This window comes from Grampus griseus (genome assembly GCF_964374135.1).
Source record: "Grampus griseus genome assembly, chromosome: 5".
In the NCBI taxonomy this organism is placed as follows: domain Eukaryota; kingdom Metazoa; phylum Chordata; class Mammalia; order Artiodactyla; family Delphinidae; genus Grampus; species Grampus griseus.
The window spans coordinates 23372905-23400563 of record NC_138998.1 but is presented as its reverse complement, the minus strand read 5'-3'; the positions used below and the strand labels follow the sequence as shown (position 1 = coordinate 23400563).

The window sequence follows — 27659 nt, the reverse complement described above, 5'->3', positions numbered from 1 at the left end:
AATAAGAGGCACTTCCAGTATGTATGCCAACTCATAAAGTAGATAATAAAAACGCTAATTTACGTAAGTTTTGGTTTAACTTTTCAAAAGTTCTTGACAACTGGGTGTGTAAGTGATCTCTCATTGAAATGGTATTAATTTTTTTTGTCTTTGCATATCTTACTTTCTTTGCTGAAAAAAGCTGGGAAAAAACCAGAAGTACTAAAAATTTACTAAGAGAAAATGTGCCTCTCTGGATTAGCGTAGTCAAGGCAGAAAACTCTTATGTAACACTACATGTTAATCTGAATTAATATACATCAATAATTATAAATTGCAGTTGAGCTAATTTGAATTATTCTGACTAAGTCAGAAAACTATATGATTCAGTTATCTCAAACAAAGTCATGGTTTTGAGGTTTATTAGTTTGAGAAGTCTATTTTTTACATCCAATGAAGCCAACTGTTTGATATTAAACTTGTCCTAAAAACACCTGTGTATAGTGTCATTGATTTAAAATACAATAAAATGTGCTTAAAATTCTATTGAAACACTGAACAGCTTTTAACTACAAAACCTGTTCTTATGGTACATCTAATACACATAAATGAGATAATTAACATTACTTAGTAGAAGAGTTACAGTTAACATTGTCAAGTGTTTGAATTTTAGGTATTGGAGTTGGAAACAGGGAAAAGACCCCATCATTTTGTGGGAAAATGACAGGTCTTTTAATTAGACTGAAAGTAATATATATTATTATTATTCATATTTTGATAGGTAGCTACAGGTTTCAACAGCTAAATTAAGCTTAGAAACACAAATGTGGCACTGAGGTAAATGGACATGGAAAATTTTACTTGTATCTTCCTCATTCTTTTCCTCTCAATCTCCCCCATCTCAGTAAATGGTAACTCTTCCAGTAGTTTGGGACAAAAACTATGCAGTGATAGCTGATGCTTCTCCTTCTCTCACATCCAAACCTTGAGTAAATTCTGTTACATCTGTCTTCGGAATATAACCAGAATGTTCTTACCAGCTTCCTTGCTATCAGCTGTCATTTCTAGTTTGGATTATTACAATAATATTTAATCCTAAAGTGTTCATTGCTTCAACTGCTCATCTATCCACCCATCCAACAACTACTAATAAACAACCACTTATATCAGACACCGTTTGGGGTACTTATGTACACAGAGAATTGCCCCTTTGGCCTTTACAAAAGGAATACCTCTTTTGCATCCTAAATTTACTATGATGCATTGTCCCAGGACATAACTACCAGGGGACTAAACAGTCAATAATGAGAAAGTTAATGACTCAGTAAGGAATCACTTTCCAAGTCGAGATTCCAATGCTTTGCTTCTTAACCAGACTAAACTGGAGAACCTAATTGATATGTCATTAAGAATATTCTGATAGATCACTGTCAGTAATGATTTTTGGCACACAACATTGAAGGAATATAAAGAATTGAATGACATTACTTTATAATATTCTTTTACTCCTCTCAGCTTAAATGAACAAGATGTTTTGGCCTTTATATCTCTAAAACTGAAAAAGAGAAAAAGAATGTATGTTGAACTCTGTCAGATTACAGCAATAAATAATACTCATCCATGAAAACTTTACCTAAATGATAAAAAAACCCAATCTCCTAAGAAATATATTTCAATAAAATATTACTTTTTATAATACTCAAAATTGTGACATTTATACTTTGATCAGCTGTATACTAATAGCAGTTGTAATGATAAAAAATTTCTCTGAATTGACAACGTTCAGAACATTATGATCACAAGATACGCAATAAATGTAAATATACACACTTTTTTTGCTGCAGAAAACAATAACCAATAAAACTTCCATACGTAAAACCTTACTACCTAACAGTGGCATTTTGTAGGTTAAGAGTTTCTCAATAATACAGCACTATTGACATTCTGGGCTGGATAATTCTTTGTTGTTGGGAATTGCCTTGTGCAATGTAGGATGTTTTGCAATATCCCTGGCCTCTCCCCACTAGATACCAATAGCCCCTACTCCCTAGTTATGACACCAAAAATGTTTCCAGATATTGCCACATGTCCCCCCACCCCACTGAGAGGCAATATTCCCTAATTGAGTGCCACTGCTGTAGGGAATATAATAGCAATGCAATGTAAAACTTTATCAAAGAGCTAGTTCATTTTTTAAAAATATATGATGGGTATCAAAATACTATATTTAATCCCATTGCATACATTTAAAAGAGTGAGTGATTGTAAAATTACATTTTATGATATACTGGAAATTACATTATTTATCATTATCTGAACTTATGGGGAGGAACTTTGGATGTTAGCTCACAATCCATTAGCCAAAGGCATTCAGTAGTTCATAGGATAGGTGGGTAATGTACATTAACATTCATTTACAGATCTTTTCCCAAACCCTAATAGGTACCTTAGAACACTCTTGAGTTTATCTCATATAGCTCTAAGACTTCTTTTTTTTCCCCTTGAGGAATGTAATAAGTTCTTGAAGACTATCTTTCTTTGTAAAAGTCTAGAAAACTGAACTGAAAGAGTATCAAGGCTTTTGAACACATGTAATATATTTAGATACAAATATTTTTCAAAATTCAACTTATATAGGCTAGTAATCTTTTTCACTTCCATTCTTCAAATGATGCCTATACAATTGCAAAGATTTGGAGACTGAAAATAGCTTAAGAACTCCAAAGATCTTTTCTATACATAGAAGCAGTATTTCCTTAATCCTGTTACAAGGCCCGTAAATAGTGTCTCACTGCGCCTCAATCCTCTCAGCTTAATCACTGGCAAAAGTGCCAATGGAATCATTCATTCTAAATAAAATTATAAAAATGTATGTAGTGCTTTTATTGTTTTAAAGCAATTCCACATAAATTATCTACTATTAATTGAGCACATCTAAATGACAGGTAGAAAAGATGTTAGGGATAAGAAATTTGCATTTAGTAATAACTTGCCTAGACAATTCAGCAGAGCTGACATCTCCAGACCAATCGCACCAAACTCTTTTCTTACGAAATCCTGATTTGAGATATTGCTCATTTTACATTTTATGAAGTTTTGGGATGCTCTGAAGGTAAGTTAAATCCAATTACTGCCAAAGGCTTCAAAAAGTCCTTAGCTTTATCACATTTCTTAAGCACTTTGTACAGGCTTTGTACAAATTGGAAGACCAAATTGTCCAACTTGTCTGTAGTCAAAGTAACACCATTTAAAAGTCGATTCTGTGTTGAATACATTTATTAAATTGTACAAAGGTTTTTTGCTTTGTTTTGTTTTTTTGCGGTACGCGGGCCTCTCACTGCTGTGGCCTTTCCCGTTGCGGAGCACAGGCTCCGGACGCGCAGGCTCAGCGGCCATGGCTCACGGGCCCAGTCGCTCCGCGGCATGTGGGAACTTCCCGGACCGGGGTACGAACCAGTGTTCCCTGCATCGGCAGGCGGACTCTCAACCACTGCGCCACCAGGGAAGCCCAAAGGTGTTTATTTTTTCTTTTTCAAAGTTTGAATTCTTATATCATGAAGGTCAAAACACTGACTTCAACAGTACTTCTCAAAAGAATGGCTCTGCCTTTTACAATTAAACAGCTATTGAGAACAACATGGAGAAATAAATTTGATAATCCAGTATAGATGTTTCTCATTAAGCCTTCCAGAGTTCATGTATACAGGCCAGTTAATGGTTCTTCTAAAAATCATTGTCCAATCCCTATCATTAACTCAGTTAAAACCCAGATATTTAATGTCACATCAAGAATCACTTGTCCATCAGAAAAACAACTAGTCCTCATTTTAATTATTCTAGCGCTAAAACTGAAAAGCATATTCCAGCTACTTTAGAGTCTGGGTCCCCTAAAACTTCCACCAAAACAAGGCGCTGTAGTTCAGCATTTCCGAGTTATTTTTGCAGTTGTTACGTGAATCTGAGCCAAGGTGCCCGTGTGGCGCACCAGGCGGCCCCGGGTCCCCATGGCTACCGCCACAGCAACGCGTCGCGCGTCCCGCAAGGCAGGCCCCAGCTCGCGGGGAGGGGCGAGGGCGCCCGCCAGCGCCTCAGAGATGCTCAGGGGAGGCGCCGGGACACTGTCTTCCCCGAGTTGAAGGAAACGGCTAGGGCTGGGAAAGCTGGCGGGGAGCAAGCCAAAAGCTCGTCCCTGCTTCTTCGCAATGGCTAGGGCAGACCTCCCAGCGACACCAGGCCGCGTCAGTTCCCTCTACATTCTTCTTTCCCTTTTTTATCATGGTGCCTTGCAGACTTCGTTTTTTCCGTGCCCACGCAGGATAATTTAAGCTGCCTCCACAAACGTGACAGACGCCAAAGGTGAAGCCCCCAAACAGTCCCGCCAAAACTCACGCCTTTTCCCACGTTTTCTCCGCAGGGCCGCCCGCGAGTGAGAGGTGTGCGGGCACAGAGGGAACTCGAGCTCCCGCCGCGGCCTCGCTTCGCCCCGCCCCCGGGCGCGCGCCCCACCCGTATAAGGTTCGGGGGACACGCCGCTCCGCCCACCTTGCCTCCAGCCCGCGCGCGCGCGCCGGGCGGAGGCAAGGGGTTGCAATAGGTTTCCGCAGTTCCTTTCTTTTTTTTTTTTTTTACCCCTTAGAAGACTGTTTCCACAATGGCAAAAAACAGGCCCCAGTAAAAGTCAACAATCATAAAAGAGTAACTGTTGCTAAAAGTAATTACAGCACAGGAGCTCGCGAGTTTACCCCGCCTCCAAAAAAGCTTGAGCTCCGCCCCCATAGGGTCGGGCCCCGCCCCCCCCAAAGCCGCCCCTGGGAGCCCGCGCTTACGCTTTCCGGGCGGTGCACGACGCGCTCGCTCCGCCCCGCCAGCCCCGCCCTCCGGCCCCCCTCTCCCTCCCTCAGGAGAGCCTTCGCGCACGAACTAGGGCATACGGCGTCAGAGACGTGCGGGCACCTCATCCTTCCCACCTTCCTACACAGTTGCTACTTTTCGATGTGAGACATTCCAGCTTCTCATCCCCTTCCGTGAGTCCCTCTTTTCCTCTTATTAGACCCCATTCGCTCGACGGGCGGCCACCAGCGCAACAGCTTTCGCGCCCCAAGCAACAAGAGCGCGTGCGCGCACACGGGCGGACGCGGCCGCGCGGCCGTCAGGTCCCCGAGCTCCCTCCCTCTCCCGCTGCTGTATAACTTGACTGGCTTGGAGGAGGCGCCGCCGGAGTCGGAGGGCGGGGAGCTCGGAGGAGGGAGCTCGAGAGTTGTGGAGACTAGTGACTGGGAGAAGTCGCAGCCTGCTCCGGTCGGCTCCTTCCCGCTCCCCGTCTCTCTCTCTCTCTTTCTTAACACACCTACTCCGCCTTCCGCCCCAGCCTGCGCCCTCGCTCCTTTTCTCGCCCGGGGGCCCCTGCCAGTCACTCTCCGGGTTTCGGCGCGGCGGGGGCGCCCCGGGGGTGCCCTCGCCCTCCGGGAGCGGGCGGACGGGCGGCGGGCGGGATGTGGCGCCTGGTGCCTCCGAAGCTGGGCCGCCTGTCCCGCTCGCTGAAGCTGGCGGCGCTGGGCAGCCTGTTGGTGCTGATGGTGCTGCACTCGCCGTCGCTGCTCGCCTCTTGGCAGCGCAACGAGCTGGCCGACCGGCGCTTCCTGCAGCTCAATAAGTGCCCGGCGTGCTTCGGCACGAGCTGGTGCCGCCGCTTCCTCAACGGGCAGGTGGTGTTCGAGGCGTGGGGCCGCCTGCGCCTGCTGGACTTCCTCAACGTGAAGAACGTCTACTTCGCGCAGTACGGCGAGCCCCGTGAGGGCGGCCGCCGCCGAGTGGTCCTCAAGCGCCTCGGCTCGCAGCGCGAGCTGGCGCAGCTCGACCAGAGCATCTGCAAGCGGGCCACCGGCCGGCCCCGCTGCGACCTGCTCCAGGCCATGCCCCGCACCGAGTTCGCGCGCCTCAACGGCGACGTGCGGCTGCTCACGCCGGAGGCGGTGGAGGGCTGGTCCGACCTGGTGCACTGCCCCTCGCAGCGTTTGCTCGACCGCCTGGTGCGCCGCTACGCCGAGACCAAGGACTCGGGCAGCTTCCTGCTCCGCAACCTCAAGGACTCGGAGCGCATGCAGCTGCTGCTGACCCTGGCCTTCAACCCCGAGCCGCTGGTGCTACAGGTAGGCGCGGAGCCCGGGCCGGGGGCGTCCTGCCGGGAGGGCCGCCTGGGGAACGGGAGTCCGGAGAAGCGGCCCCTCCCGCGCCCGTCGCCGGGTCAGGACCCGGTGCGGCGCGGCGAGGCGAGGCGAGGCGGCGGGCGTGGGGAGGGGGCGGCGCTTGGGGGACCCCTGGCGCTGTGAGGGATCGCGGAGTGCGACCCGGCTGCTGGAGAGTCTGCTCTTCTCAGCTGGGCGCGGGCGCATCTCGGGTCTGACTGCGGATCCTTCAACGCCAGAGGGAGCGCGTCTTGTACGCTCGCAAAATGTCTCTCCGCCGAGTTTCTTTCGGCTCTCCTCCCTGCCTTTCTGCTTTGATCCGCCGGAGCTTGCGCTTCCGCGGCGCAGTGTGTTCACGAGCCCTTGGACCTTTCTTAGTTCTCCAGTGTTTCTGTATCGCGTTTGGTCTCGTCTTCAGCACCCCGCGCGGCTGGCCTCACTTCGGCCCCAAAGTCTGTCTTTGTTTTATTCCTTAGCTCATTCACCTGGCACATCATTGGGGCCGCCAATTTGGGGACAGACTCGGGAGGGTGAGGTCAGAGAATGGACACCGGGGTCCGGGGTGGGGTCAGTCTGCGAGCCGTGCTTTGGGTGGAATTAGAAAGAGGAAAAAGTAAGGCCCGTTGGACTTGGGGCTGCGAGGCTTTAAGGCCAAGACGGACATTTTCATCCTGATCCTGTGACCTGCTCTATTCATGCGGTAATTTGGCTGCAGGAAGGTGAAATGTTAGGCCAGGGTTAGAAAACAGGGAAAGGAGAGTCATCTCTCTTCTAGCTGACTTATTGGTTCTCTCGTGACTTTATTTTGAAACCAAACGAGCCGTTTAGGGGAGTAGGTTGGGATCTTTTTACTGGTGGTGACAGCCAAAAAGAAAACAGAACCTCTCAAAACTGTGTTTACCTTGGGAAAAGTTGCTGAGTTTATCCACATTCCCACTCGCCTTTAGTGCAGTGTCCTTGGATAGTGGTTACAACTGTTGGGGTTTTGATCTAGCCCGATAACCGCAGGGAAAGTTACCTTGCTCATTTTCCATAACAGTTGTGCTGTATTTCAAATACAAAGGGGAAAAAACATGACGTAGAATTAATCACAAATAATTTTGAGTACTTCACGCCCTTTCGGCGCTGCTAAGAATGTCACTGATGGCTGGGGGGTTTTTACAGGGTTAGATTTTTTTAAATTCTAAAGTGCCTCAGTAGGAATGTACAGTATTCATTTCTATTGCTGGCTTTTCTCAAGTTCTCCGCTGCCCAGCTTAACTAAGAGAAGCCAGCATCGTTTGATTAGTTCAGCCAAATAATTTTAACACAAAATAAATACTTTGCCTCCAACAAAACCGTAGTAAATTTTAAGTCGTCCTAGGATGTATGTAACGGGTCATTTAAAGTACAGATTGTATATTAAATGCTTCTCTTTAACAGTGAATGGTATATAAAACTGGTTAAGAAATTACATTATTCGGTAGTTCCAAAACTAGTCAGCCTCTAAATTTTAAGTCCATACTTATGATACGCACATTTGATTTGAAAGTTTTTTTTCCATTTAAGCTGCTTTTTCTCTGTGAGAAATAGATGTTTATGTTAGCAAGGTTAGTCCCTGGAGAAAGCTCTAGCAGTATGGTTTGCTTAGCAGATAGTCTCTCAAATTCTCTGGGACCCAACAATTTAGTAAAGAGCTATCTTAGTAATACACATTTTCTGCAACTAAAATAGTGGCTTCATATTGAAAGGTTTTTATCAGTTAACTCTACTTATATTAGAACCAATATTTTAAGAACGTTGTATATCCAGTTCTATAAATGTATGCATTTTAATATGAGAAACGTTGACATTTGATTTGCACTAAAGTAAATCTGCTTTATTTGGGAAACTTACATGTTTTTGAAGCTTGAAGTTGTCTTGGTATATTCAGTTTACTTTATAGTTGAGACAGTCAAGTGTACGTATATCTTGTTTTCTGATGAACTCTTCGCTTAAACTTTTCTTCTGTTTTCATCTTTAGTGATAAAAAACTTTTAAAAAATCAGTTATATTTTTGTAATTTAAGCTTACTTGACACAATTGCAGTGAGCAGGTGGCTAGGTGGGTTATAGGATAAGAGTTTGTTTTCAGTATGTGAGGAAATATCTGTATCAACATTGTTGACTGTGGTATTTGTAACTTGAAATTTTAATTTAGTTTTATAGCTGTTTACATGCTGTGTGAAATACAAATTTGGGGTCTTTAATACCAGTCAGTCATTGGTATTTTTTTTAAACTGTTGAGCAAACAAGTAGAATAAGACGACTTATTTTAAATAGAAGGTCTTCATAGAGCTGCTACTTACTTTATAGAACCACTTAATCTTTGGTAAAAACTAATGAGTTAAGTATGAACAATATAATTAAAATTTGATGACAGTATAAAACCAGTGAAGTGAAAGGAATCTCAAAATTCTTTGGTCAAGTACAAAGATTGTTAAACACTAAGATCATGATGTTCATTACTTTTTGTTAGCTAGACAGACATACACAATTTTAGTATTTATACAGGTTTCTGTGAAACTGTTAACAGCTGTTTATGGTAGTATTGGGATAGTAATTGATAATGGTAGAAAAACTCAGATTTGGCTCTCTGTATATTTTGGGGTTCATGTATTTTTAAAAACTATTTTTAAGGGTACAAGTGTGTGTTTTATAGCTTGAAGAGGAACTTGCTTTTTTTTTTTTTTCTGTTTTTTTTTTTTTCCAGGAGAGGGAGCTACTTATTGAATTTTTGGACAGTTGATAACAAACTAGATTTTTCTTATATTGCCCCCAGATTAACTACTTGAGAGAAAAAGTCTTTTGGATCGAATTCATCAAGCTATTCTTAAGAAAAGTTCCCATGTAGGAAACATGCTTCCAAAAATAAACATTTAAGAATCTCTTTTGATAAGGTACTAAAGAAAAAAATGAAAAGTATATATTAATTTAACCCATTAAACATGCATCTTCTGATTTTAAGAAACAGTAACAAACTGAAGTTTCTATTATGCCTTGAAAGGAGACATGAATGGTATTAAATGTCTGCAAGATATGTTTTGGACATACCTTACCTATGTAAGGCTATACAGATTTGTAGTATAGATTTCCCAATATGAAATGATACAGAAGTACAACTCTCTTCCCATTGTTAGATAGTTTTACTAGCCTTCAGCAGCTTATCTAATTCTAAGGAAAGTTGTTCTGCCATAGAATTATCTTCTAAAAAATTTTTATAAGCATCAAGCAACAAGATAATGCTAGAATCTTTATTTTCTACTTTTTCTCTTCACATTTTTACTTCACCCAGAGGTATATTTTAATTACAAGTATGCTAATCTTACTGGAAAAAAATGTGGAGAGGAACTTTGTAATATTCGTATGGCATTTTTGGAATAGTCAGAAATTGAGGTGTTGAAGTATTTGGCAAGATAGTAGGATATTTTCTGTTATTGATAAAATTTCTACCAGTATTTGTACTTACTTATCCTTGAATTTATAAAAATTGTGTGTATAAGGGAGAAAAATGCTGTCTGGATTTCCTGAGGCCCAAATTGTCTCTCTGACGTTATGACTTGGAGATAGTGAAGATGGTCTTGTTTATAGAAATAAGAAAGCTCTTGGTTGTTTGGGGCAAGGAGGTGGGAATTTGTCTTATTATATTTATAGAACTTTGTCTTAAATTTTCTGAATCATGGTTTTAATGGGATTTCTTTAATATTTACAGTGTGTAACTATCATTGTTTAAGCTATAGATTTTAAACTTTTCATTTCTATTCTTATAAATGACATAATACATTGAAAGCATTTTATGTAGTGCCTCATGCATAGTAAGCACTCAATAATTAGAGTGCTTAGATATTAAATAAGTAAGTGACTTAATTATCCAATGCATTTGATTAGTGGTTTTGAAGCTTGTTTGGAATATGAATCACCTTAAAAATAGTTTTGCTTCTGATTATCAACCATATCTTTAATTACACTGATTTATTCCATTCCTACAAGATGAATTTTATAATTAAACTTTGAGTGAATGTTGTTGTTTTTGTCCTTAAAAATAATTTCTATAGGAAAAGAATGTACTTTTAAGATGCACTAAGATGCAGTTTTTGATGTAAACAAAACATTATGGCCATTTATCTAATTGTCTTACTTTGGACCAGTTGATAAACTTTTTATGGGACTCCCTTTACTTAGCTATAAAGTAAGACTATTGGATTAAATTCTTTTCAGCCCCAACATCCTGTGACTCTCAAACTCTCGACTTGAGAAATTATTCTTCTGAGCTTGACTTTAAACTGGTGGGTTTAAGCTCTTATAAAAGGGAGTTAGGCGTTTTTGTACTTGATCCCTGCTATGGGTTGGAGGCCAGGATAGATAGTCCTTTTTCAGGCTTGTCTTCCTAGCCTCAAATTTTTACACACATGAAATCAGATTAAAACAAATCAAAATTCGAGACTGCCTTTAAAGGAAACAAATCTGGAGCTAAAGGTAGCTAAGGGTCTTGTGGGGTATTGGCACCTGGAAAGGATGTTCCAGACTTTGTCACGGGAATTTCTTTTCAAGCAACAGTTTAAGGGGCTACCCCCTTCTCTCCTCCTGGCTGCTGCTGTAGTAACCACACTCCTGCACTCCCCTATTTAGGCTTCAGAGATGGTTTTGACTAGGTAGTTCTGAGTAGAGCACTTTTTATCTAATAAATGAATGAGCTTAACTCTAGAGGGTTTTTTTTTTTCCTGTTTTTCTTGCTTTTTATCTGAGGTTTCATTGACACTTGATTGTGCTTCCTGACAAAGCAAACAAAAATAATAAAACCTGTGTAACTCAGGTCCAAAAAAGAAGGAGACTTTTATTTTGGAAATATAGAAACAGACAGTCACCCATAGGAAAGCACCACTTCCAGATCAGTGGAGCAAAATCATTTGACACCCTAGCCTATTTTCTGGATATGTTCATATCATTTGACTATTATTAGTTCTGAGATCCTTTCTGTACTTTTGTCTAATCTTTGAACTATTTTCCCTCATATTTCCATTGCTTGCATCAGCACATATTCTTCACGTATGTTGGTGGGGGGTAGAAAGCTTACTTTTGGGGGATCTACTTTCTGGACATAGGTGGTCAGTTTCTCAGTGGCTCATCAGGCTGGTTTTTATTATGATTTTCTGGCTTATGTCTCTGGTCTACTTCCTATATTGCAGTTATTGCTGCTGACTCTTCACAGAATGCTGACACGTTTTCTTTCTTTACTCACTCATTTTGTATATATTAAACTAACATGGGCTTAGAATATAAGCCCTGCATTTTTCCTATACATGCAGTGAACTTTAGTACATGATCGTAAACTGTCTTGAGACTGTAAATTATTGGTGTAAGATGAGGATAGTTATTCATCCTGGTCATAGACTTTTAAAGGTTTTAAATTATGTAATCAAATTTTTTATCCAATTTTTATGTCTTTTTGTAGATTATAGGAGGAAGTTATCTGTAAAATACCCAGAAGCTCTTTGGACTTACATAGCCCTGGACTTAGAGTCAGAAGAACTGAATTTTGTTTCCTCATTTGCTAAATAGTCTGTTATAAGGCATTTGGATTGAAACCTTTCTAGGCAGCTACTAAGTAGCTTAGCTGTGTAGGAGGTAGGTATATAAATGACTAATTACCATTAATTATTATGCTATCATAATAAACCCTACAAAAAAAAAGGATATTGTGCACCCTGTCAGATGACTTATTTAGGGAGGGACATCTGGGTGTATCTTCATAAGAATGGATACCAGGGAAGATTTCACAGAGGAATTGAATTCTGAGGATAAATGGGATTTTGCCCATAGATTTGGGAGGTGGGGGTTTGGGGGGGCCCAGGAGGTGTGGTGAGGACAGTATTGAGATAACGTTCTGTACTACCACAAAGCTGTTGGGTGGCAATGAACAAGTCCCTTAATGTTTCAGAGCCTGAGTTTTTTTAATCAGTAAAATGGGAATGTTAATACTGATCGAAAGGATTATTTTATTTATTTATTTATTTATTTATTTTTTTGCGGTACGTGGGCCTCTCACTGTTGTGGCCTCTCCCGTTGCGGAGCACAGGCTCCGGACGCGCAGGCTCAGCGGCCATGGCTCACAGGCCCAGCCGCTCCGCGGCATGTGGGATCCTCCCAGACCGGGGCACGAACCCATATCCCCTGCATCAGCAGGCAGACTCTCAACCACTGCGCCACCAGGGAAGCCCCAAAAGGATTATTTTACAGGAGATAGGATTATTCAGATAATATACGCAAAATATCCTTATTTGTGAAGTTTTTTACAGTATATTATTACTTTGCAAATAAGCTTATTCCAGTTTTAGACATCTATAGTAAACTTCCTTAGTACACTGTGTTGATATCTTAGAAATATGAAAATTTTACTCTTCCTGTGGCAAATGTTCAAATGTCACCACCCTTACATACACATACACACATCATAAATACCTATGTAGCTGCTGCTTCAGGCTATAGTTTTTTTGGAATAGTAATTAAAAGGGGGTTAAGGATTTGTCCCATATGATGAATAGAGTGAATATTGTACGAAACATGGTTTTTCGTAAGGATTCACTAATACAAAGCAAGTAGTTTAATTTTTCTCTGTAAATCATTATTAAGCTTAATAATTTTGTTTAGTACATTGATGAATGATAATTTTAAAACTAGAGGTTAAGTCTGGGTTATTTCTAGACATTCTTAGACTCTGAGACAGAATGTTAGATTTATCATTTGAGGTAAGTTTGATGTTTAAGGGTCTTCATAATTAAGGTGCTTATTTGGAATTTTAACTATGAACTGAAAAGATCTGACAGGAATTCCGTAGCATTGCTCTGTAGTACTGGGAACTGACCTATATGCCCTTAGGATACAGTAAAGATGACATGCCAGGGCACAGTTTGTGCCGTCTTTGCTTTCTGGGGCATTAGATGTGGGCAGCAAATAGAGAACAAGGTAATCTTAGATTTTACATGCTATGAAAAGAACAAAGCAGATTCCTATGATGGAGAATTGGATTGGGGATAGAATTTTAAATTTGGTGGTCAGAATTTAGTGACATTTTAGCTGAGGTGCGAATGATGAGAAAACGCCAGTGGTGCAAAGTTCTGAGGGCAGAGTGATTTTAAGCAAGAGGTATGACAAAATTCAGAGGCCCCAACAGGATCAAGCATGGTAGAACACAAGATCATAGAAGTAGGCAAGGTCCATATCCCGTAGGGCCTTGGAAACATGCTTAATGAGTTTAGAATTTTGTTTTCAGAGCGCTGGGAAACAGTAGGAGTGTTTTTAGTAGGGCCTGATCTGTGGAGAATGGGTTATAAGAAATAAGACAGGAATCAATCAGAAAGGCTTTTGCACTGGTTTGTAGGAGAAAGCTTGGTGGTTTGTATTAAGGTGGTTCCAACTGAGGTTATGAAAAGCTGTTAGACCCAATATGTTTTGGAGAAATAGCTGACAGGACTTGATGATTGGGATTGGTTACAGTATGAGGGAAAGAGAAAAATAAGATACTTCCAGGGTTTTTGGTCCGAGCAACTGTTGATGAGGAAGCCCAGAGATGGAATGGCTGTTGGAGTAGGGGGAACCAAGAGTTTTGTTTTGGCTATGATATAGTTAAGACAACGGGAATACAAATCTAAAACCAGGCACCAAGTGTTTAATGCAGAGATAGTATGTTCCTAGCAGGTATTTTGCTTTACTTCTGAAGGGCTGTGTTAATTCAGTTAAAGGGAATGGGGGAAGTTAGTATTGTTCTATTGGCAGACTTTTTAAAGAAATCAGGTCTTGACTAAAGAAAGTAATGTAGGTTATTGGGTTCAAAAGAAGCTGCTTATATCTTTTTTTCTTTCTTTATTTGACATTTTGTTTTACTGAAAGTAAATATTTGAGTATAGTGTTTCTAGGTATATCTTTCAACTTAGAAACATGGATCACAGTTGCTGGTTCTCATGAGGTAAGAAAGGGTCAGTTGAGACTAGTTAAATATTTAAAATTTTACATTTAAAATTTGTGGCCAAGTGATTTTTTTTGGTGTGGGAGAGCATTTCTTAAGCTAGTCATTTTAAAAGATGAGTTATTTCTGTTAAACTTAGTAGATTTTTTGTTTTTGATGTGTTTTGACGTTAGTTTCCAATTTTAGATACAGCTGTTGGACATGATATTCAGTGAAATAACACAACCATGCTATTTTCAAGGCATTGCTTAATATTGTTGGAATTCTAGGTGGGTGGAAATGGCATTCAGAAAATTATTTAATGAAATAAATGGAACATATCCTGTGACTTGAAAATCTTGAGATTATTAAGATTCTACAGTGTTTGCGATGTATAAATTAAGTATAAATTAAGAAGCTGAGGTCTTAGAGAAATTTTATCAAAAATTAGGTAACCATTAAATCATCCCAGTAATTTTACTATATTTTCCCTCCAGACAGTTCACAAAACTGTGAACACATTAGTCTGTCACCAGTGCATTTGAATAATCTCTATGAACAGCTGTTACAACATGCGTTACTACAATGGGATTTTGTTCAAATTTTGGCTTTTAAAAATAATTTTGAAGCTCAAATGGAACCTTTAAGCATTTTCTATGCTTTTGTTAATTTACTTTCTAAAAATGTTCTCAAGTTTAAATTTGCGTGTACGTGTAGAAATGCCAGTTCTTTAGAAAACCTATTAACTAGATTTTAGATTGCATGTTTTGACTATTAATGGAATTTTTTTTTCAAGTCAGTGTCTTTTTACTAGGAATTTTCTCCTTTAAAAAAAAAGAGCCATTCTTGTAACACATTTCCTTCTTAGGCGAACTGCAAAGTTATATTCCTTTTAATGGAATGTTGTGAGATAATAAATGGCTATAAAATATTCTATGTTTTTTGTATAAAAGGAATTCAGATCTTTTAAACTTAGTATGCAAACTACTTTTGGTCATGTAAGGAGAGAAAAAGATAATAGAACACAAACTCTTTAGAGCTGACCTTACTTTGTTCTATCAGTTTTTCTTATACATCCCATATCTCCTTTTTTAGGACTGTGTTCTGACATAATAGAATAAAATGATGTAATTAATCTGGTAGGACAATCGATGGCTGTTGATTAAAGGATATTGTGATATTGTAAAAACTTGTTTTTCGGAATGATGTTATATACCACAGGATATTGACTAACTCCAGTAAGTAAGATGTTTCTGAATGTTAAGGCTTGGACACATACTTTGTTTTTTTATGGCATGTGGACCATGTTGAGGAATTTGTGTTTTGTTCTGTAAGTCCCAACTTACAGAAGTCTGATCCCTACCTCCCTCTCCAGACTCCATTACCTCAAGCAATTCCCTCCTCATTTCACTGCAGCTGCTTTGGACTTTTTTTCAGTTCTGAGAGGGCAGTTTCTGGCTCTAACATATGCCTCCAACATTCTAAACTGCCTCATCCCCAGTCTACGTAGTATTATACTCATCCTTTAGATCTCTCCCTAAGTGGCACTTCCTTAGAGAGGCTGCCCTTTACCACACCATCTAAAATAGATCCCTACTCTTCTTTCCCAACATATTGTATACTTTTCTGTGATTTGCAACAAATTCCATAATTTATTACTTACACATGTTTAATAATCATCTTCCTAACTCAGGCTAAAAAGCCTTCCTTAGAATAGGGACTATGTTTTATTTACAGCTCTTTACTTAGCATTTCATGATGGAGTTAGGCTAGATCTAGGATTTTTTAATTCAAGATTTGTATTTTTTCATTCCACAGTAACTGTCTCACTACCTTTACTCCAGCTGCTTGTAGTACTCAATGAAATGTGGGTTGACCTACAATCCCTTATCTGTAATTCCAAATTTAAAAATCTGAAGAAAAGTAGGTTTCATCAAATTAAAAACAAACAAATGTGAAAACACAAGGTAATTTATGTGCTTTATCCCACTTAGGATGAATAAGCTTATAGTATTTTTGCAGTGTAATATGTTTTCTTGTGAGGTGCTACCCCAGACTCTCCTTGAGGCATTGCATAATATGAGTATGAAATATACGTACTGTCACCTTTCCAAAATCTGAAAACTTCTGAAACAGGGATATTGGATTGAGGGGTTGTATTAGCCTGAGTTCACCTCTTAACTACCTGTGTGACTTGAAGCAAATCACTCAAACTATGCTGATAAAGTTGAACTGTACTTACAACTCAGGTACCCTCCAAATCTAGAATTCTTAGATTTCACATCCCATTTATTGGTCACATAAAGTGTCATGACATTTGGTTTTGATCAATAGATATGTGATAGTTATGTCAGCTTTTAGAATTTAAAAAAAAAGAGCCAGTCTTGTAACACATTTCCTTCTTAGGCGAACTGGAAAGTTATATTCCTTTTAATGGAATGTTGTGAGATAATAAATGGCTATAAAATAGCCAGTTTGTGGTGCTTACCTATTATAAATGAAAATCAAATTACAATGCTGTGTTTATACATATTACCAAGTTTTAAATTTTTTATATTTTTAGTCCTTGTGGATGCCCTATACATTTCTCATAGCATTGAGCCTTTTTAAAGTTTGGTAACTAATTTATACATTCCTTTGTAAATTAAAAACTACTAGAGGACAGTGAAGATAGATTTCTAGTTCAGTGGTTCTTGGCTACGTTTGGAAGGTGTTGATTATTTATAGATGCCTTTTCAATAGGCAGTTTGCAAACAAGCACCTCTATTGATGAACGTCTGGACTTATATAAATAGGAAGATTTAAACAGGCAGTATAAAAATGTTTTGGTAAGCAATTCTTTATAAAGCAGTAGTAAATTGTACATTTCATACTTTTTTCTTTGATCTTACATTGCCCTGATGAATATGGGGCAAATATTATTCCAGTTTTACAGAGGAAGAGACTAAAGCTCTAAAAAGTTTTGGCTTTGCCACCATCACACAGCTAGTGAGATGCAGAGGTGAAGGTGAAACTCAAAAGCTAGACTTGTGATATCAAGTCCATTATTCTGTTCATATACTGTTTTACACTTTAAATATAGAAGTTTTATGAAATATTATGTACCTTAAAGAGTATAAAATAAATTTTCTCTTTATTGATACATGTTTTATGTCACCTTCATTTTATTTTCTCATAAAATGAAGATGATCCTAGTGGTTTTGTTTGTTTCCGAAACCTTGGCTTTAAGCTAAAAGATACCTAGACATGATGATTTATCTTAGGTTTCATATTCACAGTACCTTTTATTATGTAAATTAACAGTGAAGACATTTAATGTTGCTTTAAATCCTAGAGTTAAGCATGTTTGACGTGATACTTAAATTTCCATTTTTAATTTTTAAATTGGTAATAATACTCTGTAGACTTTCTTTGGGTAGTCACCCACCCAATATAAAAAAAAAACAGTAATAGAGTAGTAAATATATTGTTTTGTAACTATTATGTGCCTTTGTGTAATCTTAGACTAATAGTTATAAAAACTTCACATACTACACTTTATGTCATATACATTCAAGCCTGATGAAAAGCCCTGAACAGTTAATCGGAGTGCCTCCAATCCAATTAGAATTTAAAACATTCCAGGTTGAAAGTCTCTTTTCTTCACATGAAAAGTGTTTGTACACATTTTTTCAGTAGTAAATAATCCTGTAAAATACACACATTTTCTTACACAGCTCAATATCAGAAAAAAACAACCCAATAAAAAATGGACAGAAGATCTAAGTAGACATTTCTCCAAAGAAGACATACAGATGGTCAAAAGGCACATGAAAAGATGCTCAACATGACTAATTATTAGAGAAATGCAAATCAAAACTGTAATGAAGTACCACCTCACACCAGTCAGAATGACCATCATCAAAAAATCTGCAAACGATAAATGCTGGAGAAGGTGTGGAGAAAAGGGAACCCTCCTACACTGTTGGTGGGAATGTAAATTGGTGCAGCCACTATGGAGAACAATATGGAGGTTCTTTAAAAAACTAATAAGAGTTACCATATGATCCTGCAATCCTACTCCTGGGCATATATCCAGAGAAAACCATAAAGTCAAAAAGATACATGTACCCCTCGTTGCAGCACTATTTACAATAGCTGAGATGTGGAAGCAACCTAAATGTCCCCCAATAGATGAATGGATAAAGAAGATGTATATATATACACAGTGGAATATTACTCAGCCATAAAAAAGAATGAAATAATGCCATTTGCAGCAACATGGATGGACCTAGAGATTATCATACTAAGTGAAGTAAGCCAGACAGAGAAAGACAAATGTCATATTGATATTGCTTGTATGTGGAATCTTTAAAAAAAAGAAAAAGATACAAATGAACTTATTTCCAAAACAGAAGGAGACTCACAGACTTCGAAAGCAAACTTATGGTTACCAAAGGGGAAGGGGGGGGCGAGGGATAAATTAGGAGGTTCGGATTAACATGTGTACACTACTATATATAAAATAGATAACCAACAAGGACCTACTGTATAGCATTGGGAAATATGCGCAATATTTTGTAATAACCTATAAGGGAAAAGAATCTGAAAAGGATATATATGTATAACTGAATCACTGTGCTTTACAATTGAAACTAACACAATATTGTAAATCAACTATACTTCAATAAAAAAAAAGTAAAAATGGAAATAAAAATGAAATACACGCATTTTATTTCAGGTTACTTTAAATTGTGTGCCTGTTGTGCTAGGCAGTTTGAAAATCTGATTTTAAGATTTTGTTTAAAGAAAAAAAATGTGGACCTCAGCAGTATACTTCTTATCTTAGCTACTGTGGTTTTGTGCACCGTGCGAGTTGGGTAGTCAGGAAGTCAGAAGTTGTGTTTCTTATTGCTTGATATATTTAATAAATCCAAGCAGTAACATCTTAAAAGTTTGTCTCTCAAACTCTCCTTCATCATGGTAATTTGATCCTAAGCCAGAATTGTTTTAAATACAAATTATAAATATTTTGGCTTCCTTGAAGCATTTTCAATAGAATGCTCAATAGAATTCTGTTCTCATTAATGAAGTCTGACTATTTTGACTACACAATGAACATTCTTCTCATGAGCAAGTGATGTGAATTCATTTGTTAAAGTTCTTCCAAAAGATTAGGTAGCAAACTGTATGAAAGAATTGTAGTGCTCTTCTTAAAATGAGGTATAACAGGATTTCCGTTAACGTTGTCAGAAATTACTGTATGAATGTAAAGTTGCTCAGTATGACATTTGTTCATATATTTTATCGTCTTCCATGAGGGACTTGAGTAATGAAGTGTATATCTGACTGTCGTTTGCCAGTTGGAAAGCCTCCAAAAACAAGGAGGCATTTGTACATGTGCAGAGGTTGGCAGGGTTCCCTTTTCTCCTGTTGTCAAAGACCATTTTATTTTCACAAAGATAAGTTTGTATCTGTTCTACAATATGGCATGTGAATAATATACCAATAGTGTATGGAGGAGTTTTTTCATTTACTTTTTGCATGACAAAACTATGTAATCTCACATATTTATGTATTTTCAGTGCTTTCATTTATATGTCAGGTTTTATACATGAATACTGGGAAATAGTTAAATCTTTTGTAATCATTTTGTCTAAATAAATTTTCAAGTTTGTGGAGGTATTTTAAGTTGGGAGGAAAGGTTGAAAATAACATGTGGTTAGCAGTTTTTGCATGTCACATTGGACATGAGCAATCTGTCACTCTTCCCACTGCCCACAAGAAATTTTAAAATCTCAGGTAATAAGATTAAAAACGCATTTTCCTCTAATTATTAAAGAATCAGTAGATATCGTCTCTGAACAAAATTGAATCAATTCATTTACTATATTTAAAGATTCATGCTATCATATCTAAATTTTTAATTTACATAATTAGTATTTTATCACAAAACTCCAGATCTTAAAATTTAAAAGAAAAAAAGGTATATGTACCAAGAACAAATACAGTTATTGTACATTGATAGTGTTGAAAGGAAACACAAATGAACATAGGTAATTATGGATGAAGTTTGGTTCTAAAAATCTTTTTTGTTTTAAAGTTGATAAAAGTTTTAATGTAAGGGTATTGAGTTTTGTCAATTTTATAAAAGCTCAGGGTAAAATTACTTACTTTTCTTGAGAGGCCCAAGAAGAGCCTCATCTCCAGCTCTTGTATGCAGATTGTTCAATTTTTAGCAATAGAAGTAGGCTACATTTATATTCTGTAGTGTTTTGCTTTGTTTCCCCTGAAGTTTGTGTAAACATCATCTTTATATAATTTCTTCCCCCAACTTAAGGAAAGGTACTAGACTGAAAAATTTCTCTTAAAAAAACGCCTGTGGTCATGTGATCTTCCAAAAAGTTGTTTAAAACAATACTTATCACCCTTTTGCACTGCATTGCTCATCTTGTAGTTGGGTGTTTTAGCTTTGGAGAGTGAGTACCTTAGAATAAGCCTGCCATTTTACTTAGATTGAAAATGACTTGTTGATGATCCTGGAAGATTTTTGTTTTAGGATGTTAATCTTCCTAGTAGTTATAAAATCCATTAGAAAATCTTGCCCAGATTAGGAGAACAAATAATTTTGAAGTTGGGTTAAGGTGAATAGACAATGTGATGGCATTGGAAAGGGAAGCAAGACTTAACTTGGGACCAGAGGTACTTGGAGTAGAGATTGTATTGATAGGTTATCAGATTGCTCTTTACCAACCTTTGGGTATAGATAGAAGATACTTCCCAAGAATCCTTCTTGAATTCCACCCTTGCTTTCCTCTGGACTAGATAAGGCCCCTATTAAAGACTTTCTTAGGACCTGTACCACCTTTTAGTAACTAACACTTATCACACATAATTATTTGTTTGTTACACGTCTTTTCTTCTAAAATTTTTATTTTAGAGACTGTGTAGTTCACTCTTCCAGCATAACACAGTGCCTGGTGCCTGGTAAACACTTGCTGGCTAATAGGCCTACAGTAGTCCTGTTCATTCAGAAGAAAGGATTGGTTGATTGTACTTAACAGGAGTCAAAAAGATAAAGGAAAGCATACATACTTTTAGATCTGGTAATAAAGAAGGTGTCTTGTGTCTTGTTGATCAATTTGGTTCTGAGATTTTGATAAGAAAGACTTACTTTATTTTAGCTTTATAGTGTAATCTGTTAAAAAATTTTCACATCCATGGTAACGGTATGAGTTAAAAGAAGAAATAAAGTTACTCACAGACATTGGGAACAGACGTGTGGTTGCCAAGGGGAAGGGAAGGAGTGGGGGAGAGATGGACTGGAAGTTTGGGGTTAGCAGATGCAAACTATTACATATAGAATGGATAAACAGCAAGATCCTACTGTATAGCACAGGGAGCTATATTCAGTATCCTAAGATAAACCATAATGGAAAATAATATTTAAAAAAAGAATGTGTATATATGTATAACTGAATGTAAATCAACTATACTTCAAGAAAGAAAGAAAAAAAAGTTGATCTCTATTGAACTATTGAATATAAAAAGAAAATCCAAGCTCATACCTAGTAGAAATCCCTACGGAGGATCTGGGCTAGACCTAGGATATCTTCATCAGAATCTCTTATAATAAGATAATTCTTTTGTAGAGTTTTCCATCTGATGAAGGTTGGCCATTTGCAAAATATCTTGGAGCTTGTGGAAGAATGGTGGCTGTAAATTATGTTGGAGAAGAACTGTGGAGTTACTTTAATGCACCATGGGAGAAACGAGTTGACCTCGCTTGGCAATTAATGGAAATAGCAGAGCAGCTGACAAACAATGACTTTGAATTTGCACTCTACCTCCTGGACGTCAGCTTTGACAATTTTGCAGTTGGTCCTAGAGATGGGAAGGTGATCATTGTGGATGCTGAAAATGTTTTGGTTGCTGACAAAAGGTTAATTAGACAAAGTAAGTATTATAACTTTTAGATTTTCTCTGTGTCAAAATAATGTTTACATTTATGTGAAGCAAACTTTTAATTTTCTCCTTAGAGGGCAACCTTGCATCTTTCTTTGTTTTATTTGACCAGTATCAGTAAACAAATACTGATTTATTATACTTACGCTTGTACTCTTAGTCACAGTTTGTCCTTATTTAGAAAATATCCTTCAGGTTCAAATGGACGCAGATATACCGTGTGTGTGTGTGTGTGTGTGTGTGTGTGTGTGTGTGTGTGTGTGTATACACGTCTTTTTCATGCTTTATGCTGTGGTTTAGGATCTAATGCAGAATTAAGTTTTTATATAGTTAAAGGCCACCAGAGAGACTATACTGCTTTTGTGGAGTCCATATTTTTCTGTGGAGTCTCTTACAGAGATATTCTGTGTTTCATTGTTCTGTGAGGTCCCTTCAGTGATTTTTTTTTCTTTTTAACCATTTAGATGATTCCTAGCACTGCAGAACTCTTAACTTTGGTTTGACATTATTACGTCTCATCCAAAACTTTGCTCTCCGTTTATTTATGAGCTCTTCAAAGGATAGGTGGGCACAATGGCTGAAGTGTTTTGAAAATTAAGTGTCATAGGAATTTTAAAGTTTCAGGGACAAAGCCTGTAGTTCTATAACTAATGTACTTAGTAAAAAAAAATCCCGAAGGGTTGTTATTCCATGGTGAAGGTCTTGTATTCTTAATCCCCTCATGTCATATGGGGGTCTGTTGATGAAGAGACCAAAAATTTGTGTCACCTACGGAATGCAGTGAATGTAACAGCAGTCTATTAGGTTTATACTTTTTACATCAGCTTGATCTTGTTAAATACTTAATTTTTCTCAGTGCCTGGATCTGATTCCGTACTCACCAAACTACTTTCTGATTATTTCTTGACCTGCCATGTACATCCTTTCATGGAGAGTGGATACCATGCTCTGGAGTGCTTCATTTCCTACTTATCTCTTCCTACATTTGTGAATGTTGTAGCAGCTTACACCATGCTTTTCTTTTTCAAAGTGTACAATTCAGTGGTTTTATTATATTCAGAGTTGTGCAACTTGCCTAAACTTTAAAACACTTTTATTCCAGTATTCATAAAAATAATATTTTTGAAATTTTTTTTTCTTTTTGATGTGAGCATTCCTGGAATACATGTTACAGTTTTATACCAACTAATTCCTGACCTTGAATGAATACAATATAGCTTCTGTATTCTCGCATTTCATACAGTGAGCTCCAGTGCTACTTTAGCTCTGGCTAATTCTTTTCAAATGTCTCATGGTAGGGCTGTCTAAACAGACACTTTGCAAAAGGCCATATTTAGTTATTCACCCTCTTTTCTGAACTCTTGTAAATGACCTTTACAGGGAAATTGTGATTTTGTTGTGGCAACTCCCTCAATGTCCTTCCCTTTATCATCTAAACTAGTAAAAACAATACACATTCATTTTTTTCAAACAGAATAGATCCTTCCTTGAGAAACTGTTGCATCAGTTATCTTCTTCAACTTTCTACCCTCCTCCTTAAAATCCAATTTTTCTTACCTTCCCCAAAACAAGTATGCATAAGATTCTTTTCTGCTTTCCCAGCATTTTTAAAAGTACTGCTTACTGCCTGTCTCTGCTTCCTCAGCCTCCATTCATTTCTCAACCCATTAAACCTGACTGCATTACCATCTGCAACCACCCAGTTGGCAAATTCGTGAAGTGACTGATTAGTAACAACTTTCTGAAATTCTTTCCTTCTTTGGTTTCCTTCTATTCAGGTAGTTCCTTTTTTAAAACATAAATCTGATCTTAGCACTTCTTTGCTTAATGCTTTTAATGACTTCCCATGGTTCTTCGAGTAAAATTCGAACTCCTTACCAGAGAATAATGTGTATGACTTGGAGCTGTTCTGCTTCATTTTTAACATCCCTCCACTGCACTTAATGCTTCAGCTACAGTGGCCTTTTAGTTTCTTGAATGAACCTTTCCACTGAATACCTTACAGCTACTTTATATTACTCTGTATTTATGTATAAAATATTAACATTATGTTAATAGTGTCTATCTTGTCATCTAGTTAGAACCTCAGACTTTACTCATACACTTCCCTGTTAATTTTTTTCTCAAATGTTTCTACAGTCTGGCTTTTTTTCCTAGACCATCTTAGTCCCTCCAGTCTTCAGCCCAGATTTACATTTCTATTAGACAAATCATGGTCATGACCATCCAAGGTACAAACTATTCTCTAGCCTTATCTGTACCTCCTCCCTAGTTATCTGTCTCATGCTCTAGCCACAGTGAATTTACTGTTTACTGAACCAGCCGGACCAATCCCTTAAATCCATGCCTTCGTACATACTGTACCCTGGGCCTAGCATGCTGTATCCCCTCTTTGCTTTTCAGACTTGCTTATCTTTCAAGACCTAAATCAGTTGTTCTCCTCTGTGCAGCTTTCTGCAGCCTCAGGCACAGGTACTGCATCCTCTGTACTCACGTCGCACTATGTCATACTTCTGTGTGGCACTTTCTCTGTATCATGGAGAGTTTCACTCTACGCTGAACATTTTAGTAGCAGGGACCTTTTCTGATCCTTCTGCCGGGCATTGGTGGACTCCTAATAAACGTTTGTATATAAATTAATATATTTAAGTGTTTAATGTTATACAATTTTAAGAACAAATACTGTGTTAATTAGTCAAATGTTACATTTTGGGAAACAATGAAAACTCTCTTAAAATGTATTTTTCTCTTTCTCCTTTTTCGCTTTTCACAGATAAACCTGAAAATTGGGATGTATGGTATGAAAGCAAATTTGATGACTGTGATAAGGAAGCTTGCTTATCATTTTCAAAAGAAATTCTTTGTGCTCGTGCCACTGTGGACCACAATTATTATGCTGTTTGTCAGAACCTCTTATCTAGACATGCCACCTGGCGTGGCACCTCTGGAGGACTGCTTCATGATCCACCAAGTGAAATTGCCAAAGATGGCCGACTAGAGGCCTTGCTGGATGAGTGCGCCAACCCAAAGAAGCGCTATGGCAGATTCCAGGCTGCAAAAGAACTGCGTGAATATCTAGCACAATTAAGTAACAATGTGAGGTAGTCTATGGTGAAGTTTTCTTTGCTTTTCTTCATTTAAATAGCACTGGCTAAAACGAAACCACCAAAAATTATCTGGAAAAATGAAATTTGGAAGTAATACATTCAGAGGATGATAAACTTGCACTGATAGATCTTAATGTTAACATCCATCAAAGTAAGACATAATTTCAAAAAATCACATGATGCTTCTGCAAATAAGTTTGTTCTTACACTTTGGAGGCTTGAGCTATCGTTAACCGCTTTACCCCCTGAATGCCTGACTGGATTAATGAGTATTGTTAAGCTATTGGAAATGAGTCTGATAGTTATATTGGCTTGTGTATCAAAGGGTACTTGGTACTTGACTTAGTTTGCGTTATGATCATGATTTTGTGAATCTCTTGTATTTACTTTGAATGTCAAGTTAGATTGGCCTGTTTTATAGGCTACTTTTTCCTTCTCATGTGTAGGTTTGTTTTTTTTTTTTCCCCATTTTTATGTTTTTAATTAAATTTTACACATTCAGGTTACTATAGGTATTCATTTATGTCTGGGCTAGTTTTCATTCAGTGCTGTAAGGTACACATTTACCGTTAGGGCAGGATTCCCAGGTTTACTGTTTTTTCAGAAAGCTGAATATTTTATTATGTAAATACATTTCTTCCCACTTTCTGTGGTTTCACCATTGCATGAGATCATTTAAGGTTGTTTAACAGTTACATCCCTCTATGCCAATAAATTGTAAGTGTACTCTAAACATGAACTTTGGCATATGTTGCAAAATGTCATTTTTGTCCCTTAAAAGGCTAGCAATCTATACCTTGATGTTAATTTGATTGAGGGGAAAAAAAAAAACAGTATTTTTTAAATGCTAACTATTCCAGGATAGTAATGCATATGCCAAAGAAATATTAGACCTAGTCCTATGGTTAGATTTTAAAATTGGTCATCTACCTATTTTTACTATCCTACTTCCAGTACTTCGACTCTGTCATTATTAAATTCATATCTTCCTGATTATTCTTTTACATTGAAAAGTTAAGCTACTGCTTGCAAACATATGTAAAAGATGTACCTCTTATTCATTGGTAGTTTTGCAAAAGTCAATGTGGTAGTCATTGTTTGAGTTTAATATGGCATCATAACTTTTTATTTATTGATGGACTAATAATTCTTACTATAAAGCAGACAGGTTTAGCCAGTCTGTCCAACTTGATCTTCATTACCCAATTGTTAACCATAAAAAACATCAAATTTAAGTCTATGGGTAAAAGTTAAACGTGTGAGATTTCTGTGGGCTGTTTTTTAAAGTTACAATATATATATAAATTGGCTATCACTAACGTAGGTGATATTTTCCTGTTTGAAATTACAACTTTTGTTTACCGCAAAGTTTGGTGTAGTGTGCGGTATTTAGTTCTAGACTGACCTTACTCTAATCAGAAAGTGATTAAATATGCACAACCAAAGCCAAGTTTTTCTTTTCTTTTTCATTCATTCAGCAACTATTTATTGAGCATCAACTCTGTGCCAGGTACATTACTAGCTGCTACACACTGTCTGAACGTGACATACGGTTAAGTAACTTTAAAATGATTATCAAAGACTTAAATGTGGGTATTTCTTAAGTTGAAAGAGCATTCATTAAATTGGGATCATGCTTTCATGTTATTTTACTGTTGTGATGGACGTTCTACCTGTACCATCTACAACTGGGTTGCTACAAAAAGAGCAGGAGGAAATCAATAAAGTTAATCCCAGTTTAAAAACTGGAAGAAGGGTAAGATCTCTTCGTTGTAAAGTTAATTTTTATACATCAGTACATTACATACTAAGCTGACTTTACAACTTTGGAAAACTTTTGAGGGGAGTAGGTAAAGTTACGTGTCAAACATTCGCCTCTTACTCAAAACTTCAAATAAAATACACATTTTCAAAATGGAGCACCTTTTATATTTGATAAGTATTCATTACAAACCTTAGAATGCCAGTCATTAGAGGAGTTGTCTTTCTGTGGTTTAGCAGACATTTATCTTACTTTTGGGAAGAGTGATTGTGATTGCAGAACAGGAAGTGAGAAAACACTGCCAGCAGTGATTGCAACTTGAGGTCGTTTTTTATAACTACCATTTCCCCCTTGAGATTACGTGTAATTTCTTTTATCTTTGGAAAAGTTGAGGAGAAGATAGTAAAAGAATTAGGAATTTAAAATTACAGGGAAAAATATGTATGTGAAAAGCAATAAATATTTTGTTCACTTTGCTATCAAGATGTTCACTATCAGATATTTATTATACAGCAGCAATTTATATTTTTAATCATTGCCCATTAATAGACGCAGTAAAATATTTTTGAATCAGACATTTGGGGTTTGTATGTGCATTAAAATTGTCTTTTGTACTGTAAGTTACTGCTTAATTTGAATATTTTATCAGAACTGTCTCCCTGTGCCTTTATAATATAAAGTTGTTTCTACAACTTTTAATGATCTTAATAAAGAATACTTTAA

At 37.7% G+C, this 27659-nt stretch overlaps 1 protein-coding gene across 1 annotated transcript; it reads left to right on the top strand.

Moving 5' to 3' along the window:
• Positions 1-5471: 5471 nt before the first annotated feature.
• Positions 5472-27659, top strand: DIPK2A (divergent protein kinase domain 2A; the record flags this gene model as incomplete). Its single annotated transcript, XM_082655108.1, has 3 exons — positions 5472-6128; positions 21755-22058; positions 24841-27659. 3 exons carry the CDS (start codon positions 5472-5474, stop codon positions 25170-25172), a joined length of 1293 nt encoding a protein of 430 aa, XP_082511234.1. The 3' UTR covers positions 25173-27659.